The 20,539-nt window shown below is 36.9% G+C and overlaps 1 protein-coding gene across 17 annotated transcripts in view; it reads right to left on the reverse strand.

Annotated features, from left to right (window-relative positions):
* LOC146466007 (uncharacterized) overlaps nt 1–20,539 on the reverse strand; it is an 82,778-nt gene that overhangs the window by 34,008 nt on the left and 28,231 nt on the right. For 5 of the 17 annotated variants that reach the window (XM_085127895.1, XM_085127903.1, XM_085127900.1 and 2 more), the window contains 6 exons: nt 18,327–18,419; nt 17,879–18,138; nt 16,869–17,130; nt 16,734–16,784; nt 16,116–16,166; nt 12,212–13,677 (listed from right to left, as the gene is read on the reverse strand). The exons of 1 other annotated variant lie outside the window; for it this stretch is intronic. In XM_085127895.1, the coding sequence (XP_084984021.1) occupies nt 12,212–13,677; nt 16,116–16,166; nt 16,734–16,784; nt 16,869–17,130; nt 17,879–18,138; nt 18,327–18,419 (2,183 nt within the window). The remainder of the gene's footprint in view (nt 1–12,211; nt 13,678–16,115; nt 16,167–16,733; nt 16,785–16,868; nt 17,131–17,878; nt 18,139–18,326; nt 18,420–20,539) is intronic. 11 more of the 17 variants (XM_085127904.1, XM_085127901.1, XM_085127908.1 and 8 more) reach the window with 8 other exon arrangements.

Genomic DNA, 20,539 nt, shown 5'->3' on the forward strand with positions numbered 1-20,539 from the left:
AATGTATGGGCTAAGAGGGTACGTATGACAATGATGCATGTATAATAATGTTAGGGCTAAGAGGGTTAGTATGAAAATGATGCATGTATAATTAATGTATGGGCTAAGAGGGTTAGTATGAAAATGATGCATGTAAAATTAATGTATGGGCTAAGAGGGTTAGTATGACAATGATGCATGTAAAATTAATGTATGGGCTAAGAGGGTTAGTATGACAATGATGCATGTATAATTAATGTACGGGCTAAGAGGGTAAGTATGACAGTGATGCATGTATAATTAATGTATGGGCTAAGAGGGTTAGTATGACAGTGATGCATGTATAATTAATGTATGGGCTAAGAGGATTAGTATGACAGTGATGCATGTATAATTAATGTATGGGCTAAGAGGATTAGTATGACAGTGATGCATGTATAATTAATGTATGGGCTAAGAGGGTTAGTATGACAATGATGCATGTATAATTAATGTATGGGCTAAGAGGGTAAGTATGACAATGATGCATGTATAATTAATGTTTGGGCTAAGAGGGTAAGTATGACAATGATGCATGTACAATTAATGTATGGGCTAAGAGGGTAAGTATGACAATCATGCATGTATAATTGACCTATGGGCTAAGAGGGTTAGTATAACAGTGATGCATGTATAATTAATGTATGGGCTAAGAGGGTTAGTATGACAGTGATGTATATATAATTATTGTATGGGCTAAGAGGGTTAGTATGCAGTGATGCATGTATAATTAATGTATGGGCTAAGAGGGTAAGTATGACAGTGATGCATGTATAACTAAGGTATGGGCTAAGAGGGTTAGTATGGCAGTGATGCATGTATAATTAATGTATGGGCTAAGAGGGTTAGTATGACAGTGATGCATGTATAATTAATGTTTGGGCTAAGAGGGTTAATATGACAGTGATGCATGTATAATTAATGTATGGGCTTAGAGGGTTAGTATGACAGTGATGCATGTATAGTTAATGTATCGGCTAAGAGGGTAAGTATGACAATGATGCATGTATAATTGATGTATTGGCTAAGAGGGTTAGTATGACAGTGATGCATGTATAATTAATATTTGGGCTAAGAGGGTTAGTATGTCAATGATGTATGTATAATTAATGTATGGGCTAAGAGGGTAAGTATGGCAATGATGCATGTATAATTGATGTATGGGCTAAGAGGGTTAGTATGACAGTGATGCATGTATAATTGATATTTGGGCTAAGAGGAATACTATGAAAATGATGCATTTATAATTAAGGTTTGGGCTAAGAGGGTTAGTATGACAATGATGCATGTATAATAATGTTAGGGCTAAGAGGGTTAGTATGACAGTGATGCATGTATAATTAATGTATGGGCTAAGAGGGTAAGTATGACAATGATGCATGTATAATAATGTTAGGGCTAAGAGGGTTAGTATGACAGTGATGCATGTATAATTAATGTATGGGCTAAGAGGGTAAGTATGACAATGATGCATGTATAATTAATGTTAGGGCTAAGAGGGTTAGTATGAAAATGACGCATGTATAATCAATGTATGGGCTAAGAGGATTAGTATGACAGTGATGCTTGTATAATTAATGTATCGGCTAAGAGGGTAAGTATGAAAGTGATGCATGTATAATTAATGTATGGGCTAAGAGGGTTAGTATGGCAGTGATGCATGTATAATTAATGTATGGGCTAAGAGGGTTAGTATGCAGTGATACAAGTATAATTAATGTATGGGCTAAGAGGGTAAGTATGACAGTGATGCATGTATAATTAAGGTATGGGCTAAGAGGGTTAGTATGGCAGTGATGCATGTATAATTAATGTATGGGCTAAGAGGGTTAGTATGACAGTGATGCATGTATAATTAATGTTTGGGCTAAGAGGGTTAGTATGACAGTGATGCATGTATAATTAATGTATGGGCTTAGAGGGTTAGTATGACAGTGATGCATGTATAGTTGATGTATCGGCTAAGAGGGTAAGTATGACAATGATGCATGTATAATTGATGTATGGGCTAAGAGGGTTAGTATGACAGTGATGCATGTATAATTAATATTTGGGCTAAGAGGGTTAGTATGTCAAAGATGTATCTATAATTAATGTATGGGCTAAGAGGGTAGGTATGGCAATGATGCATGTATAATTAATGTATGGGCTAAGAGGGTTAGTATGACAGTAATGCATGTATAATTGATATTTGGGCTAAGAGGAATACTATGAAAATGATGCATGTATAATTAAGGTTTGGGCTAAGAGGGTTAGTATGACAGTGATGGATGTATAATTAATGTATGGGCTAAGAGGGTAAGTGTGACAATGATGCATGTATAATTAATGTATAGGCTAAGAGGGTAAGTATGACAATCATGCATGTATAATTGCTCTATGGGCTAAGAGGGTTAGTATGACAGTGATGTATGTATAATTAATGTATGGGCTAAGAGGGTTAGTATGACAGTGATGCATGTATAATTAATGTATGGGCTAAGAGGGTAAGTATTACAATGATGCATGTATAATAATGTTAAGGCTAAGAGGGTAAGTATGACAATGATGCATGTATAATTAATGTTAGGGCTAAGAGGGTTAGTATGAAAATGACGCATGTATAATCAATGTATGGGCTAAGAGGGTTAGTATGGCAGTGATGCATGTATAATTAATGTATGGGCTAAGAGGGTTAGTATGACAGTGATGCATGTATAATTAATGTATGGGCTAAGAGGGTAAGTATGACAGTGATGCATGTATAATTAATGTATGGGCTAAGAGGGTTAGTATGACAGTGATGCATGTATAATTAATGTTTGGGCTAAGAGGGTTAGTATGACAGTGATGCATGTATAATTAATGTTTGGGCAAAGAGGGTTAGTATGACAGTGATGCATGTATAACTAATGTAGGGGCTAAGAGGGTTAGTATGACAGTGATGCATGTATAATTGATATTTGGGCTAAGAGGGTTAGTATGAAAATGATGCATGTATAATTAATGTTTGCGCTAAGTAGGTTAATATGACAGTGATGCATGTATAATTAATATTTGGGCTAAGAGGCTTAGTATGACAATGATGCATGTATATTTAATGTTTGGGCTAAGAGGGTTAGTATGACAGTGATGCAGGTATAATTGATATTTGGGCTAAGAGGGTTAGTATGACAGTGATGCATGTATAATTAATGTATGGGCTAAGAGGGTTAGTATGACAATGATGCATGTATAATTGATGTATGGGTAAAGAGGGTAAGTATGAGAATGATGCATGTATAATTAATGTATGGGCTAAGAGGGTTAGTATAACAGTGATGCATGTATAATTAATATTTGGGCTAAGAGGGTTAGTATGACAGTGATGCATGTATAATTAATGTATGGGCTAAGAGGGTTAGTATGACAATGAGGCAGGTATAATTGATGTATGGGCTCAGAGGGTTAGTATGACAATGATGCATGTATAATTAATGTATGGGCTAAGAGGGTTAGTATAACAGTGATGCATGTATAATTAAAATTTTTTCTAAGAGGGTTAGTATGACAGTGATGCATGTATAATTAATGTATGGGCTAACAGGGTAAGTATGACAATGATGCATGTATAATAATGTTAGGGCTAAGAGGGTTAGTATGAAAATGATGCATGTAAAATTAATGTATGGGCTAAGAGGATTAGTATGACAGTGATGCATGTATAAATAATGTTAGGGCTAAGAGGGTTAGTATGAAAATGATGCATGTATAATTAATGTATGGGCTAAGAGGATTAGTATGACAGTGATGCATGTATAATTAATGTATGGACTAAGAGGTTTAATAGGCCAGTGATGCATGTATAATTAATGTATGGGCTCTGAGGGTAAGTATGACAATGATGCATGTATAATTGATGTATGGGCTAAGAGGGTTAGTATGACAGTGATCCATGTAAAATTAATGTTTGGGCTAAAAGGGTTAGTATGGCAGTGATGCATGTATAATTAATATTTGGGCTAAGAGGGTTAGTATGACAGTGATGCATGTATAATTAATGTTTGGGCTAAGATGGTTAGTATGACAGTGATGCATGTATAATTAATATTTGGGCTAAGAGGGTTAGTATGACAGTGATGCATGTATAATTAATGTATGGGCTAAGAGGGTAACTATGACAATGATGCATGTATAATTAATGTATGGGCTAAGAGGGTAAGTATGACAATGATGCATGTATAATTATTGTATGGGCTAAGAGGGTTAGTATGACAGTGATGCATGTATAATTAATGTATGGGCTAAGAGGGTTAGTATGACAATGATGGATGTATAATTAATGTTTGGGCTAAGAGGGTTAGTATGACAGTGATGCATGTATAATTAATGTATGTGCTAAGAGGGTTAGTATGACAATGATGCATGTATAATAATGTTAGGGCTAAGAGGGTTAGTATGACAGTGATGCAAGTATAATTAATGTATGGGCTAAGAGGGTAAGTATGACAGTGATGCATGTATAATTAAAGTATGGGCTAAGAGGATTAGTATGACAGTGATAAATGTATAATTAATGTTTGGGCTAAGAGGGTTAGTATGACAGTGATGCATGTATAATTGATGTATGGGGTAAGAGGGTTAGTATGACAGTGATGCATGTATAATTGATATTTGGGCTAAGAGGGTTAGTATGAAAATGATGCATGTATAATTAATGTTTGGGCTAAGAGGGTTAGTATGACAATGATGCATGTATAATTAATGTATGGGCTAAGAGGGTTAGTATGACAGTGATGCATGTAAAATTGTTTTTTTTGGGCTAAAAGGGTTAGTATGACAGTGATGCATGTATAATTAATGTATGGGCTAAGAGGGTAAGTATGACAATGATGCCTGTATAATAATGTTAGGGCTAAGAGGGTTAGTATGAAAATAATGCATGTAAAATTAATTTATGGGCTAAGAGGATTAGTATGACAGTGATGCATGTATAATTAATGTATGGACTAAGAGCTTTAATAGGCCAGTGATGCATGTATAATTAATGTTTGGGCTAAGAGGGTTAGTATGACAGTGAAGCATGTATAATTAATATTTGGGCTAGGAGGGTTAGTATGACAGTGATGCATGTATAGTTAATATTTGGGCTAAGAGGGTTAGTATGACAGTGATGTATGTATAATTAATATTTGGGCTAAGAGGGTTAGTATGACAGTGATGTATGTATAATTAATATTTGGGCTAAGAGGGTTAGTATGACAGTGATGCATGTATAATTAATGTTTGGGCTAAGAGGGTTAGTATGACAGTGATGTATGTATAATTAATATTTGGGCTAAGAGGGTTAGTATGACGGTGATGCATGTATAATTAATGTATGGGCTAAGAGGGTAAGTATGACAATGATGCATGTATAATTGATGTTTGGGCTAAGAGGGTTAGTATGACAGTGATGCATGTATAATTAATGTTTGGGCTAAGAGGGTTAGTATGACAGTGATGCATGTATAATTAATGTATGGGCTAAGAGGGTTAGTATGACAGTGATGCATGTATAATTAATGTATGGGCTAAGAGGGTTAGTATGACAGTGATGCATGTATAATTAATGTATGGGCTAAGAGGGTAAGTATGACAATGATGCATGTATAATTGATGTATGGGCTAAGAGGGTAAGTATGACAGTGATGCATGTATAATTAATGTATGGGTAAAGAGGGTAAGTATGAGAATGATCATGTGTAATTGATGTATGGGCTAAGAGGGTTAGTATGACAATGATGCATGTATAATTAATGTATGGGCTAAGAGGGTTAGTATGACAGTGATGCTTGTATAATTAATGTATGGGTAAAGAGGGTAAGTATGAGAATGATCATGTGTAATTGATGTATGGACTAAGAGGGTTAGTATGACAATGATGCATGTATAATTAATGTATGGGCTAAGAGGGTTAGTATGACAGTGATGCTTGTATAATTAATGTATGGGCTAAGAGGGTTAGTATGACAGTGATGCATGTATAATTAATGTATGGGCTAAGAGGGTAAGTATGACAATGATGCATGTATAATTAATGTATTAGCTAACAGAATAAGTATGACAGTGATGCATGTACAATTAATATTTGGGCTAAGAGGGTTAGTATGACAGTGATGTATGTATAATTAATATTTGGGCTAAGAGGGTTAGTATGACGGTGATGCATGTATAATTAATGTATGGGCTAAGAGGGTAAGTATGACAATGATGCATGTATAATTGATGTTTGGGCTAAGAGGGTTAGTATGACAGTGATGCATGTATAATTAATGTTTGGGCTAAGAGGGTTAGTATGACAGTGATGCATGTATAATTAATGTATGGGCTAAGAGGGTTAGTATGACAGTGATGCATGTATAATTAATGTATGGGCTAAGAGGGTTAGTATGACAGTGATGCATGTATAATTAATGTATGGGCTAAGAGGGTAAGTATGACAATGATGCATGTATAATTGATGTATGGGCTAGGAGGGTAAGTATGACAGTGATGCATGTATAATTAATGTATGGGCTAAGAGGGTTAGTATGACAGTGATGCATGTATAATTAATATTTGGGCTAAGAGGGTTAGTATGACAGTGATGCATGTATAATTAATGTATGGGCTAAGAGGGTTAGTATGACAGTGATGCATGTATAATTAATGTATGGGCTAAGAGGGTAAGTATGACAATGATGCATGTATAATTGATGTATGGGCTAAGAGGGTAAGTATGACAGTGATGCATGTATAATTAATGTATGGGCTAAGAGGGTTAGTATGACAGTGATGCATGTATAATTAATGTTTGGGCTAAGAGGGTTAGTATGACAGTGATGCATGTATTATTAATGTATGGGTAAAGAGGGTAAGTATGAGAATGATCATGTGTAATTGATGTATGGGCTAAGAGGGTTAGTATGACAATGATGCATGTATAATTAATGTATGGGCTAAGAGGGTAAGTATGACAGTGATGCATGTATAATTGATATATGGGATAAGAGGGTAAGTATGACAATGATTCATGTATAATTAATGTATGGGCTAAGAGGGTTAGTATGACAGTGATGCATGTAAAATTGTTTTTTTTGGGCTAAAAGGGTTAGTATGATAGTGATGCATGTATAATTAATATTTGGGCTAAGAGGGTTAGTATGACAGTGATGCATGTATAATTGATGTATGGGCTAAGAGGGTAAGTAGGACAATGATGCCTGTATAATAATGTTAGGGCTAAGAGGGTTAGTATGAAAATAATGCATGTAAAATTAATGTATGGGCTAAGAGGAGTAGTATGACAGTGATGCATGTATAATTAATGTATGGACTAAGAGCTTTAATAGGCCAGTGATGCATGTATAATTAATGTTTGGGGTAAGAGGGTTAGTATGACAGTGATGCATGTATAATTAATATTTGGGCTAAGAGGGTTAGTATGACAATGACGCATGTATAATTAATGTTTGGGCTAAGAGGGTTAGTATGACAGTGATATATGTATAATTAATATTTGGGCTAAGAGGGTTAGTATGACGGTGATGCATGTATAATTAATGTATGGGCTAAGAGGGTTAGTATAACAGTGATGCATGTATAATTAAAATTTTTTCTATGAGGGTTAGTATGACAGTGATGCATGTATAATTAATGTATGGGTAAAGAGGGTAAGTATGAGAATGATCATGTGTAATTGATGTATGGGCTAAGAGGGTTAGTATGACAATGATGCATGTATAATTAATGTATGGGCTAAGAGGGTAAGTATGACAATGATGCATGTATAATTAATGTATGGGCTAAGAGGGTAAGTATGACAATGATGTATGTATAATTGATGTATGGGCTAAGAGGGTTAGTATGACAGTGATGCATGTATAATTAATGTATGGGCTAAGAGGGTAAGTATGACAATGATGCATGTATAATTAATGTATGGGCTAAGAGGGTTAGTATGACAATGATGCATGTATAATTAATGTATGGGCTAAGAGGGTAAGTATGACAATGATGCATGTATAGTTAATGTATGGGCTGTGCGGAAATCTTTCTTCATTTGGGAAGATTTCCGCACGGCTCCCTACATTAATTATGTATGCATGTTACGGGAACTCAATCTCTGTTCATGCTTGTTTTTTTCGTAAGAGGGTTACTATGACAGTGATATGCATGTATAATTAATGATGAGGCAAGATCCCTACATTAATTATGTGTACATGTTGCGACTCAAACTCTGTTTATGCTCGTTCTTTGGGTAAGAAGGTTTAGTATGACAGTGATGCATGTATAATTAATGATGAGGCAAGATCCCTACATTAATTATGTATACATGTTGCGACTCAAACTCTGTTTATGCTCGTTCTTTGTGTAAGAAGGTTTAGTATGACAGTGATGCATGTATAATTAATGTATGGGGCTGTGCTGTGCGGAAATGAATGAATGAATGTTTATTTCCCACAATTATAAGTAACATAATTAACATAATCTTTTGCATCATTTTTCCAAATGGAATTTGAGCAGGCACAAGCCTTCCTGTTATCGACACTTGACTAAAATTATAATCCTGACCGTCTCGGTTTGTTGTGTTTTGTTGTTCTGTTGTCCTGCGTATTTAATTTTAGTTCTCCTGTCTGCCGCGAACAATCGACTCCTAGCCCTTCCTATCGGCGCGAGGAATGGAACAACTCCATGACGGTATCTACTTCATGTGAAAATGCCATATAGGTAGGCACGCTATTTGCCAGCTTGATATGAGGTACGTACTACAACCTGGATGCATATATGGTATTCTCACATCAATTATATACCTCCATGACAATAAACAAACATGGCGGACAGAACTGACCTTCTTCATCAAAGCTACTCTTTTCTGTATAACGTCCTCCTTGAAAGTGTCATTGCCGTGATTGTGTTGGTAATAGCAACCTTATTAACTAAAATGTTCAAAAGTCAAGAAGATGGGCATAAAATGTGTCCCGATGATACAAATTATTGTTCCTCTTCGGAATGTCTTCGATGTTCTCGCTGTGATGACAGTGATGAAGCGGCGACTGAAGTTTTGTCAAAAGAACTGGAGGATTTTTCATCCTTAAGAGGAGACAGAACTGGACTTGAACGCCTTTATCAAGGAATCGAACGTTACAAGACACAAGGGAGGCAAAGTGATTCATTAGCTTCTCAGAAACCGACAGTGGCACTTTTATGTTCATGGACTTTCCTGTAAGCCGTGGTATAATGAATACGCGACACAGCTAAGGTCCTTGGCTTTACCAAAGAATTTTGACTTAATAAAGTCCGAATTCAAGTGGATTAGGCTAAATAAAACGAAGAGGTGGTTTAAAAATACAACTCCTGAAGGAGAGTGGTTAGTTTTTCATCTGTTTAATCAAGGCAAAAAAGTTGAATGTAACTGTGCTGTGTCCAAACACTGTGCAGTTAATCGAGTCAGTTGAATCATTCTGATCTCGGCCTAAAATGTTGCAGTATATCATAACTATTAATCTACCGACGCGGACAAATAAGCCAGGACTTACTGGCCTAAAATGTCGCAGTATGTAATAACTATTAATCTACCGACGGCAAATAAGCCAGTAGTTATTGGCCTAAAATGTTACAGTATGTAATGACAGCGGTTCCAAATTCGGCCGTTAGTTATTGGCCTAAAATGTTGCAGTATGTATTAGTAGCAGTTCGAAATTCGGCCGTTAGTCATTGGCCTAAAATGTTGCAGTATGTAATGTAAGCGGATCCACATTCGGCCGTTAGTTATTGGCCTAAAATGTTGCAGTATGTAATGTAAGCGGATCCACATTCGGGCGTTAGTTATTGGCCTAAAATGTTGCAGTATGTAAGGACAGCGGTTCCAAATTCGGCCGTTAGTTATTGGCCTAAACACAGGCGGCTCAAGCTGTGAGTTGTGGCGATCATATTGCGTAAAAGCGGTCACGGCGGAATTTAAGAGTTTGTATGGGAATATTTACGATCGGGTTTAGGAGGTAAAAATTCCGAAAATTTCTCAATAAAAATGACATATCTTGTTTATACGGTGTACTGTTTGTTGTTTCTCTGTCTCCTTTTCCTGATTTGAGGTCATTTTAGCGAGTTATCGTTTCCTGGGTTTCACACTCCTAAGAGAAGGACAAGGCATCACAGTCCGTTTCGGAGCGCCCCTTCCAGGAAACGATAACTCGCTAAAATGACCTCAAATCAGGAAAAGGAGACAGAGAAACAACAAACAGTACACCGTATAAACAAGGTATGTCATTTTTATTGAGAACTTTTCGGAATTTTTACCTCCTAAACCCGATCGTAAATATTCCCATACAAACTCTTAAATTTCGCCGTGACCGCTTTTTACGCAATATGATCACCACAACTCACAGCTTGAGCTTGGCCTGCCTGTGGCCTAAAATGTTGCAGTATGTATTAGTAACGGATCCAAAATCGGCCGTTAGTTACTGGTGTGACAGTAGATTTTCCCAACTTTTGCGGGAAATACACAGAAACTGCAACGAAGGCTTAACAGGAACGCACGGGGAAATTTCACTCAAATGGGAGTACTCGCTCGCATAGGCTCGATTTCCGCCGTCTCCCGGGTCCGGTCTGTGATCCTCCCCGAATAGGATCAAATCCTTCGGGGGAATGAGTGCGGGTCGCTCGCAGGGAGAGACTGTCACTTCTCAAGGTGGTACCAGGGATCTAACAACGAACTGGACAGAACTTCAGCAACAGAACGAGAAATTGGTCCAACAGAGCTTTATTCTGACTCACTTGTAATTCGAAAGAACATTGCACAACAAGGGCTTTTATGTGCTTGTACATTAATTGTTTTTTACAAAGTGCTATACGCGTGTCAATAGAACTAAATGAAAAACGATTAAGAGCGGAACAAGTGTCTTTGTAGAAAACGAACTAAAATATTAAGAGCGGAACCAAAGTCTTTGTGGATCTCTAGATTGTGAGTCCAGCTTGGAAAACTAATTCCAGCGGCAAACGCCTTTCTAAATACAATAAATTACAACTTAGAAAATCTTAATGAATCCTACGACTAACAACAGCTGCGAGTAAATATTTCCGGAGATAACAAGAACTTTTCATTAAGTACATTAACACGTCTAACGAGAACCAATTCAACTAGGAAATAACAGGACAGCTGAATTTGCCAGCTTTAAATTAATCGTGTAGAAGCTATCTACTTTTAAGGTAACCGAAACGATCTCCAATAAAAAATAATTTTAAAGTTAATGAACTAAAGAAAGTAATTGTTGGCTTAAGTTTAGTACAATACTTCCGAATCCTCCAGGGACAAAAGAAATGCTAATTTAGCTCAACAAGTTGTTCACATTTTGCTTCCGTTGGTTTTCTAAAGAACAAGAAACAGCGAATATCTTAAAGCGCATTAACTTCTTGCAGCGAAAGCGAATAAATAATTTGCAAGAAGACCCAACTCCTTCTTCCTTTTATAAGATTAAATATGGTTAAATTACGGACAATCAATCCGTGATGAATTAGCAGGCTATATATTTGTTTGCGCTACGACTAAAAAGTCTGTGCGACTTATGAGTTCCTAATTTCGTGCAAACTTGCGAAATCCCCCGTAACACTGGTCTAATATCTGTAATATTATCGAGTCTGGAAGGTCATGAAACAGGAAAGAAAAACTTTCTTTGTTCATAGTAGACCCTTGAACTATTTCAGTTAAAATTATAAATTGGATATAATTGGGTAAAAAGTCTTAGCTTTCCTGTAAAGTTAATTTACAGTTTGTGACGTCACAAAAGACTGGTAACATGCGCGCGCCAATCACAGTTCCTCGTCAATCGTAACAAAGACTGGGACAGACTTAAAAAGTAGTTACTCGATTAAATGAGGGTCACTTCAAGAATCCTGTCAAACTCTGGTTTCGTGTCATCCACTTCTTCAGTTACGTGTTTATGGTTCAATAGTTTGATAGCAATCTCAAGTCACAATCGTTGTCAGTTTCTGATAATTTCTGGGACAGGGCCTGAAGAGCAACAACTAAAGGAGATGCTAACCCAAAAATTTTAAACTGACCCTCATGTTGAGCGAAAAGAATGCCAACCCCTGAAAGGCGAGTGGCACCATTCCTCTTTCTTTCGAAGACCACCGCTCCGGAATCTCCTCGAAGGGCAAAAGTATAATACATTTTCGATCGGCCCTCGATACACAGGCAGTTCTTTAACCAAACACTCTCATGCAAAGTAACCCCATCTTTTCCACAAACCTCACAGGAAGATTGCAAACCTTGAATTTCTTCTACTTGCAATTGAGTTGTTTGCCTGTGTCCACATTCTTGACAAACGTAATAATGTACTAGTACATCATATAGTGGACCGCTACCTTGGCTACATAAGGAAGACTTCATAAACATCTTTGCTTCTAGGAGATGGCCGTTCCTGGTGAACCCTGTTGTTCTGCCACTCTTACACAGCTCCTCAGGATCAAAGTCCCTACCTGTTGCTTGGGAGTATTCACCGCTTAGGTTCCCATAGGTTCCAATAACTACTATTTCACTATGCTCCAAACGCTTCACTTCGCCCTTATTCAATTTAGCAACGGCAGCATCGATGAAATATTCTTTGCCATCACTCCATTGCACATTACTTCTCAAACCAGTGACGTAAGTTCCAATAACCCTTGGTTGCTTTGAGAAACCTATCTCTAAAGCTGTTTCGAGTTCCGTCAGTCGGATGAGCTTACTCTCGGGGTATGCCTCGGGGCATTCTTGGACATAGTTGTCTTTCTTTTGTTTTAACGCCTCAAATTTCTCTTTTATTTCCGGTTCTTGAAGACCTTCAACTGAAAACTTCATCTCTGAGCAACCCTGTTCAACGATTGTTCCGACCGAGGATATATACTCATCTAAGTAGTACCGCAGATAGTTTCGGTAGTCATTCAAGCCAGGATGAATAATTTCTGACTTCTCAGCGTGTTTCATCACATGATCACAGGAGAGTGCATACAAGGTACCGCTTTTTTCATCTTTAACAATAGCACCTAACGTTCCAGAAGCGTATTCTTCTTTTACGCCAAGGCTTGCTCCTAAACGAAGCTTCCCCCCCTGCGTTTGTGCTTCGTTTGGCGGCCATGGGTTTGAGATTCGATACCAAAACCCCTGCACAACGTCTACAGGGTAAGAGCCAAGAGTGACTGGAAACTCGGATTCACCAATTGGGATGTGACCTTTACCGAGAACATTAATAGTAATACATGGCTTTTCTGTCTCCCTTGAGTCTGTGACTTTAAAAGAGGCCTGCACAGAAGTTATGTTTCGATGCTTGTCAAATACGTCAAGGTTTTGGCTGATAATTTCGCTGATTTCATCAACCTGGGAGGCCTCGAGGACTTGGGGTACACCAGAAAGATACTCTACAGATGTGACATTCAATATATAAGCTGCATCGTTGTACAGATCAAACCATTTCAGTCTAGCATCCATCTCTCCAAAGCATTCATAGGCGGCTTCTTTTAAGCTCTCTGGTATACCAGACTCACCACTGAACACGTACAAGTGAACCACCATCTGGTCATTTTCTTCGTATGGCAACACACGCACACATTCCTCCTGCTCAGATTCAAATTTCATCGCCGCTCTTACAATTTCCGTTTGTTTCGGCGTTGGTGGATGGAAGCTTTCAGCTGGTAATCCGCACTCTAAAATGAACGTAAGATATTTGTATCTGATCGTTTCGCTACACAGTCGTTGCGCTCTAACGTTAACAATGAAAATGTCATTATTTCGCGTTCTTAACGTGAGGTTGGGTGAAAATTTATCTTAGCTGTTTCTCTATTTCAAAAAGTTTGCGTGAGGAGTAAGTTGAGTTCAAATATTAGAGAATACGTCAATTTTAAAATGTTGCGAATCGACTAAACTGCAGTGTAGCGAAACGACCGGTAAACAACTATTTGACAGTCATATTGCACAAACCTGGTACATAGACAGATAAACAGACCCAAAATATAATGATTCTGACGATCGTGGATACAGTATCTTGTTAAGAGGAAAACCAGCTAGAGAATTTATTTCAGGGGGGACTTCCATAGAAAAGTGACCGGGGCTGCTAGTCAGAAATTTTGAAAGGAACCTTTTAAGCTTGGTTTACACGTACGACGCAAGCATAAGCATAAACACAAGGATAAGCACAAGAAACCTAAGTGTAAACCGGTGCGACGCAGGCATAAGCGCCTTGTGCTTGCGTCGTCCCGGTTTACAGACTTTACACGTACGACACAATGACGCAAGCACAAGCACAAAAGAATGGAACGATTTCCATTCTCTTTTGTTTTTGCTTGTGCTTGCGTCGTCCCGGTTTACACGTATGTTGCAACGACGGAAGCACAAGCACAAGCACAAGCACAAGATAATGGAACGACTTCTATTCTCATGGCTTGTGCTTGTGCTTGTGCTTGCGTCGTTGTGTCGTGCATGTGGTATGGATGGAATTTATTTTAACCCCTAGAAGGTAAAAATTCACAAACAAGTAATCTTTGTCATATTTTAGTTTTGCTAATAACCTCAACAGGTACTAGGGCAGGTCTAAAGGGGTGCCGTACGCCTATTTTTAACCTAAAATATAGATTAAGCGCCCACGTCACTTTCTTAGCTTTGTGGATGTCAAGAGCTGGGAACTGTAAAAATTGTCTCCAGAGAGAAGCATCTTTGCTTTTAAGAAAGAGCGATGTGAACTGGTGTAGGTTTAAAGACTGAAGGCAGATTCAAGTCTGGTCTCATGTGCATTCCCCTGATCTCAGGTCAACTCTGATTTTAATGATACCTCCTGCTGGCCACTGATACTAAATACAATATGAATTTGAATTATCAATTACTACACTGACTTGAAATTGTCATTTCGGGAGGAAAAAAAATAAATAAAGGGAACTTCATTTGGTAACTGTACTGATTTTTAAAAAGAAAACGCTACAACTGTGACTTAAAACAGCAACATGTAAACAAGATTTGATTGTTTGCATCACAAGAAAATACGATGACCGGTATGGAAAGAACACACTAATCAACAAATTTATTTGTTTACTGTAAAACATCAATTGCTAAAATTGGGTGCGAAAGCTTCTATCAAATTTCATGTTATGTAAATTTCATTTCATTTATACCATGTTTTCATAAACAGGAATAAAAATACATATTAAATGAATAAAAAATTAATACACAAACAAATAGAAAGAAAGAAATAAAAGTCACATAAACTGACTGGCTGATAACGAAAAAAAAGGGTAAACATGGAAAAGCAAGATATAACGTACTATGTGAAAATATGGTTTACCGGCGAGGATTCGAACTCCGGTCTCCTGCGTTCAAGGCAGACGTGATAACCACTACACTACAGGCGAACCTACAGTGACAGCAGATGAAATAGGGTGTCCGCCTTGAATACAGGACCGGGGTTTGAGTCCTGGCCAGTGAACTATATTTTCACATAGTATGTTATATCTTGCTTTTCCACGTTTACTTCCAGGCAGTTTTATTGATTTTTATTTCTTTACTTTTATTTATTTCTTCAATTTCATTTCTTCGTTTTTTCTTTATTCTTTTAATCTGACCTGTGACCTGTACTTTAGTCCCGCCATTGGGATGAGGGGGGGGGGGGGGGGGGAATTACAGAAGTTAAAGAATTGTAGCTCAAATGATCAGATCACTTACACTGCTGTTACAAAGCATATCAACATTTGAAACAAAACAAACATTGCTGCACTGTAGCGTTTTCCAACTTCTTGCAAAATCTGTTTGAAGTTCAAGATTTAGTTTCAATTTTTTTTTAAATCCGAACGCAAAATGGACTTTCATCGCTTTTAGCAACTTCATGTCCTCTATTTCAGCAGTTGATCATTCTTCAGAGATATGTCTTTTCTTTCTAAGTTCCAAACAGATGTAGCTTAGTTGTAAAACGAAAAAAACTGTTTTGAAAATTAAGGACCGATCCGTGAGGGGGTCCATTTTATAATCAGAGACCTATGAGCCAACTTGTGAATAAAAAAACGGTCTATAAGAAAAGCCTATGGAGATCATTTTGAAAAGCATTGTGTACAACATCACTTCGATCGGTTTTTGATTGTTTTTTTTTTTTTTTGCTAACCTGGTTTGTCATCCTTTTTCATCTGAGTTTTGACTTCTTGTTTCACGGAGTCTGTGCAAAATAGAAGGAAACACATACTGATTAAAATGATATTTTAAAAGAGATTTTTCGGTTATACAAAAATGCCAAAGCTTGGTTCTGTTAAACTGCTAAAAAACTAAATTGACTGATGATTCGCTGTGACAAAGGGGTAAGGTATAATTACCTTATTTACTCTGTTACTAAAGTGAAAAACATTAATTTGAAAGTATGTTTGCTGTCAAAGGCAACCCATTCTGAAACACCAAATGTCCTCAATTAACAATTAATTTAAAATGCTTCTGAAAACCAAAAAAAGTAATGAAGGATCTGCAGCTATTTGATTCAGTACCTTGAAATTAGCTTTTTTTCACTGCTGCCACATTCGTTTATAGTAACAGCTACAATGTGATTTAGAAGTGTAACAGTAAAACAAAACAGTTACCATCTCAATCATTTTATAATCAGAGACCTATGAGCCAACTCATGAATGAAAAGATGGTCTATAAGAAAAGCCTTGTGGAGATCATTTTAAAAAGCATTCTGTACAACATCACTTTGATCGGCTTTTATATTTATTTATTTATTTTTTTTGCTAACCTGGTTTGTCATCCTTTTCCATCTGACTTTTGACTTCTTGTTTCACGGAATCTGTGGAAAATAGAAGCAATAAGATACTGATTAAGTAGACAAATCTGGTTAGCTAGCATTGTTTTACATATTAAGTTCCTCTACCTCGTTTTGGTCGAAGGCTGACATAGTGATGCTCATGCAGGTGTCCCAACACAAGCTGGCTGCTGCTGCTAACATCATGTTCTGGGTGGATAGTTAAGTCATGTGACAGACTGCTGATCACATGAATGCATGTTTCAAAGCAGTTTGCTGCAGCATGGAGAATGATGGGGTCACCCCCTGTCCCATCTGCTGCCATGTTTCTAAGGTAATCAGACCAAGACTGATGTCCATGTACAAAGTTAAACAGCTCTGTCCCATCTTGCTGCAAGAGAAGAACATAACAATAACCAAAAAATGTCAAAATACATTGTGCCACTTCATCCAATGATCAACTGAGGGTAAAGCTTTTCACTAAATTGGCCAGTGCATCGATCCGCAACAAACCAAATTATACCAAAACATGTTAACTGTTCCATAATTGAATAACTGAAGCATTGGATATAATGTTAATGTACTTTCAGAGCTTTGCTTCGCTTTAAGTATCCACATGATATCAGCCTCTCAGTGCAGTCTGAGTAAATTATGTACCAACTGTCCAAGAAAATTAGCAACCATAATTTTTAGAATTGACTTCTGCCATCTCTTACAAAATCTCATCAGCAAGATATGAAGCAACAATTAAGTTTCATCTTGATAGAGGTATTTTTCAGTCAGTGACATGTACAAGCATACTGTGTTCGGAAAAAGAAAATCTGGATTCTCCCCCCTAACAGAGTTGAACCTTTGACCTTCAATTTGGATGTTATAGCACTCAGCTACATTGAAAACAGACTTGTGGGAGCTAAGACCATTAAACTACATTCATGCAGTGACAAACATCAGCATACTGCTAGGATTTGAATGTGAAATTGTGTTTGTTGTGATGAATTCATGATAGAGGTATATTTTTCAGTCAGCCACTTTGGCATATTCGAAAAAGAAACTCCAAGTTCTCCCATTTTATTGCTTTGCTGGATTTGTATAACCATAAAATGAAACTCACTTGTTAGACATTACCAATACTAACTTACCAGTGTAGGGTTCTCCTCGAGATATTGGACTATGTGCTGCCTCAATGCTTCATGAGAGATTTGGATTCCTTTCACCAGGTCCAGTTGTTCTGACAATGCGCAAAACATGGAATTCCCTGATGCCTTGCTATCAGAAATTTGGAAGCCTTTGCCTGAAGCAATTTTCTTTAACCCCTCTAGACGTTGTGTTTCGCCGATGATCTTGCCTGCATCATATCGCATTTGCTCAAGACCACGGCTAATTTGTTCAACTCTCATAGCTAAAACCACCAATAAAAGGAATAACAAGTGTATTTCCAAGAATCCTGTAATTATAATTATATAAGGTAAACAAGTATGAAAAATCTAAATACTATTTAACAAGACATAGTAATTACATAGCCAACAGTTTTGGCAAATGTTACATTTACATGTTGGCATATTGTTGTCAAAACTAATTCCCGCCTACCTTCTGTTCCACTTGTCAGATCAGTTTGAGAGGCTGCAGGGAAAAGAAGCTGACTGTAATCTGCTACTGAAGACTGACTTCCATCAGATAAACCTTCAGAGGAGAAAAATTGTAATATGCAAACTTGTGTGTCATTATACTCATAAAGAAAGACACCGGATGTTCTTCATTTTTATTCTTTTTGTGTCATGTACCCTCAACTATAATTTACACAATGTCAGAATTAGATGATGGTTTCACTGACACACACTGAGTTCTCCTCTGTAGAGATTGTATTGGGCTTGTAAACCAGCCAATAAATTTGAACTAGAAAAACTAATTACTGATACGATATCACTGTTTATGTAATGTTTAATAAATATTATTTATTTATTTTTTAAATTCAACGGAAGATTGGACTTATTGATATAGAAATGAACTAAGTAGTTAATTAAAAGAATATCTTGTGTTTCTGCAACCTCGGTGGGTTCTTGGAGCTCTGTTCTCTGGTGAGGTTGAATGACAACTGAGATGTCAGTGGCCAGGCCATGGTCCTTTTATACCAGAACTTCTGGTTTAAGATTTTCTGTCCTTTAACTGTTCATGTAGAGATTCCAAAAATAATCAAATTCCATTGGATTTAATTGCTTCTACATGAACAAGGTTTCCTTGAAAAGTTTTGTTTTTATTTTGACTTAATAATTGACTTTACACAATGCAACATATATAAAACTTGCTAAGTTCAGACTTGTTGAGGAAATCATTATTTTATCATGTACAACCTTAAAGTTCCCAATATGGCTTTAAATGACCATAAAATTATCTATTAAGTCAGAAACATTTTCCAAAGTGCTATAATATAATTTGTTCTTAACTAGTTGTTTGACCCCTTATGAAACTACAGGACTAAGTATTCCCTGCATGATTTACAGTTGAGGGTATTGCTTGGATCTGCAATACTTGAAACAGATGATACATGTATCATCCTTTCTGGAGCTAACACATCTTGGGGACAGAAATGATATCATTTAAAGTTAGCCAATTTGTAGCTGCAATGTGTTAATGATGATGTTGAGAGCAATTCAAGAGAAATGGCCTCAGAGACCAGATTCAAATCAAGATCAATATGTAAAACATGTGCAGTGCGAAACAATCCAGGAGAAAATTATTATTGCATCCCAAGCAACAGTACAGGGGTATTTTACAGAATGCTGAACAAAGAACATCTCATTTTACGCTACCTACATGTGCACACCTGTATAACAGTATAGGGTTAAGCAACAAACTATGTTATTTAGGTCTAAGCACTCTTCTATACTATTAAGGGTTTTAATCAAAGGCTCCTGTGAGCCAACTGGTGAATGCAGATGACACATCAGTTACTGAAATTAAGACGGCTATGGACACTTCCTTGAAAGCTAAAAGAAATCATATCTTTGCCCGATTATGTAACGAGAAATAACCATTCTTGTACTATAAAAATGATTGTAAACTTATTCCCTACTCATTGAATAAGGTTATTCTGATGCATCGATTAAAAATTTTTCATCTGTTTTCATGCTGACACTTCACTAATTGAATTCAAGACACCCCACTTTGTGGAAAAACGAAAAAAACTTAAAACTTTGCTCAAGCTGATCTCACAAAGGGAAATCTGTTGAACAAGGTGTCGCATTACATTTCATGCCCGGCATAAATGCATGAAATTTTTCCTCTGGAGTTCAGTCCACGCAATCTTCAAGTAAAAATATTTTGAAATATGGCTAACTCTTGCAAAATATGAATTATTTTAATGAAAGCTAGTTGTCTGTATTATGCTTTGAACACTATTGAGTGAATGTTCCAAAAAGGTTTTGATCCTGTACTCCGGTAAGAAAGTTATTCAGTTGCGTTCATGGTTCACATGCATTTCAATAAATTCTACACGGTATGTATTTAACAGTTGATGAAAATTTATCGACCGCGTCCTGTTGGTTTCCCATAAATTACCAAATGTAAATTACGAAAATGAAACATTTTTTCCCTTTGAAACCTCTATGAAAGCTGACAAGATCTAAAAGTGTTCATTTCACCAGAAATTTGCATAATTTTGTTGACGATGTCACTGATGCATGACATGGCACTTTCCGCTTTCGCATGAAAACTGACAGCTAAACTAATTTTTTTTTTAGCGAACTAATCTACTTGATGTAATACTTTAGTCCCTACATTGCGAGGGAAATTATAGAAGTTAA

The sequence above is a fragment of the Pavona decussata genome, unplaced genomic scaffold (assembly GCF_977016875.1).
Source record: "Pavona decussata unplaced genomic scaffold, jaPavDecu1.1 SCAFFOLD_154, whole genome shotgun sequence".
Taxonomy (NCBI): domain Eukaryota; kingdom Metazoa; phylum Cnidaria; class Anthozoa; order Scleractinia; family Agariciidae; genus Pavona; species Pavona decussata.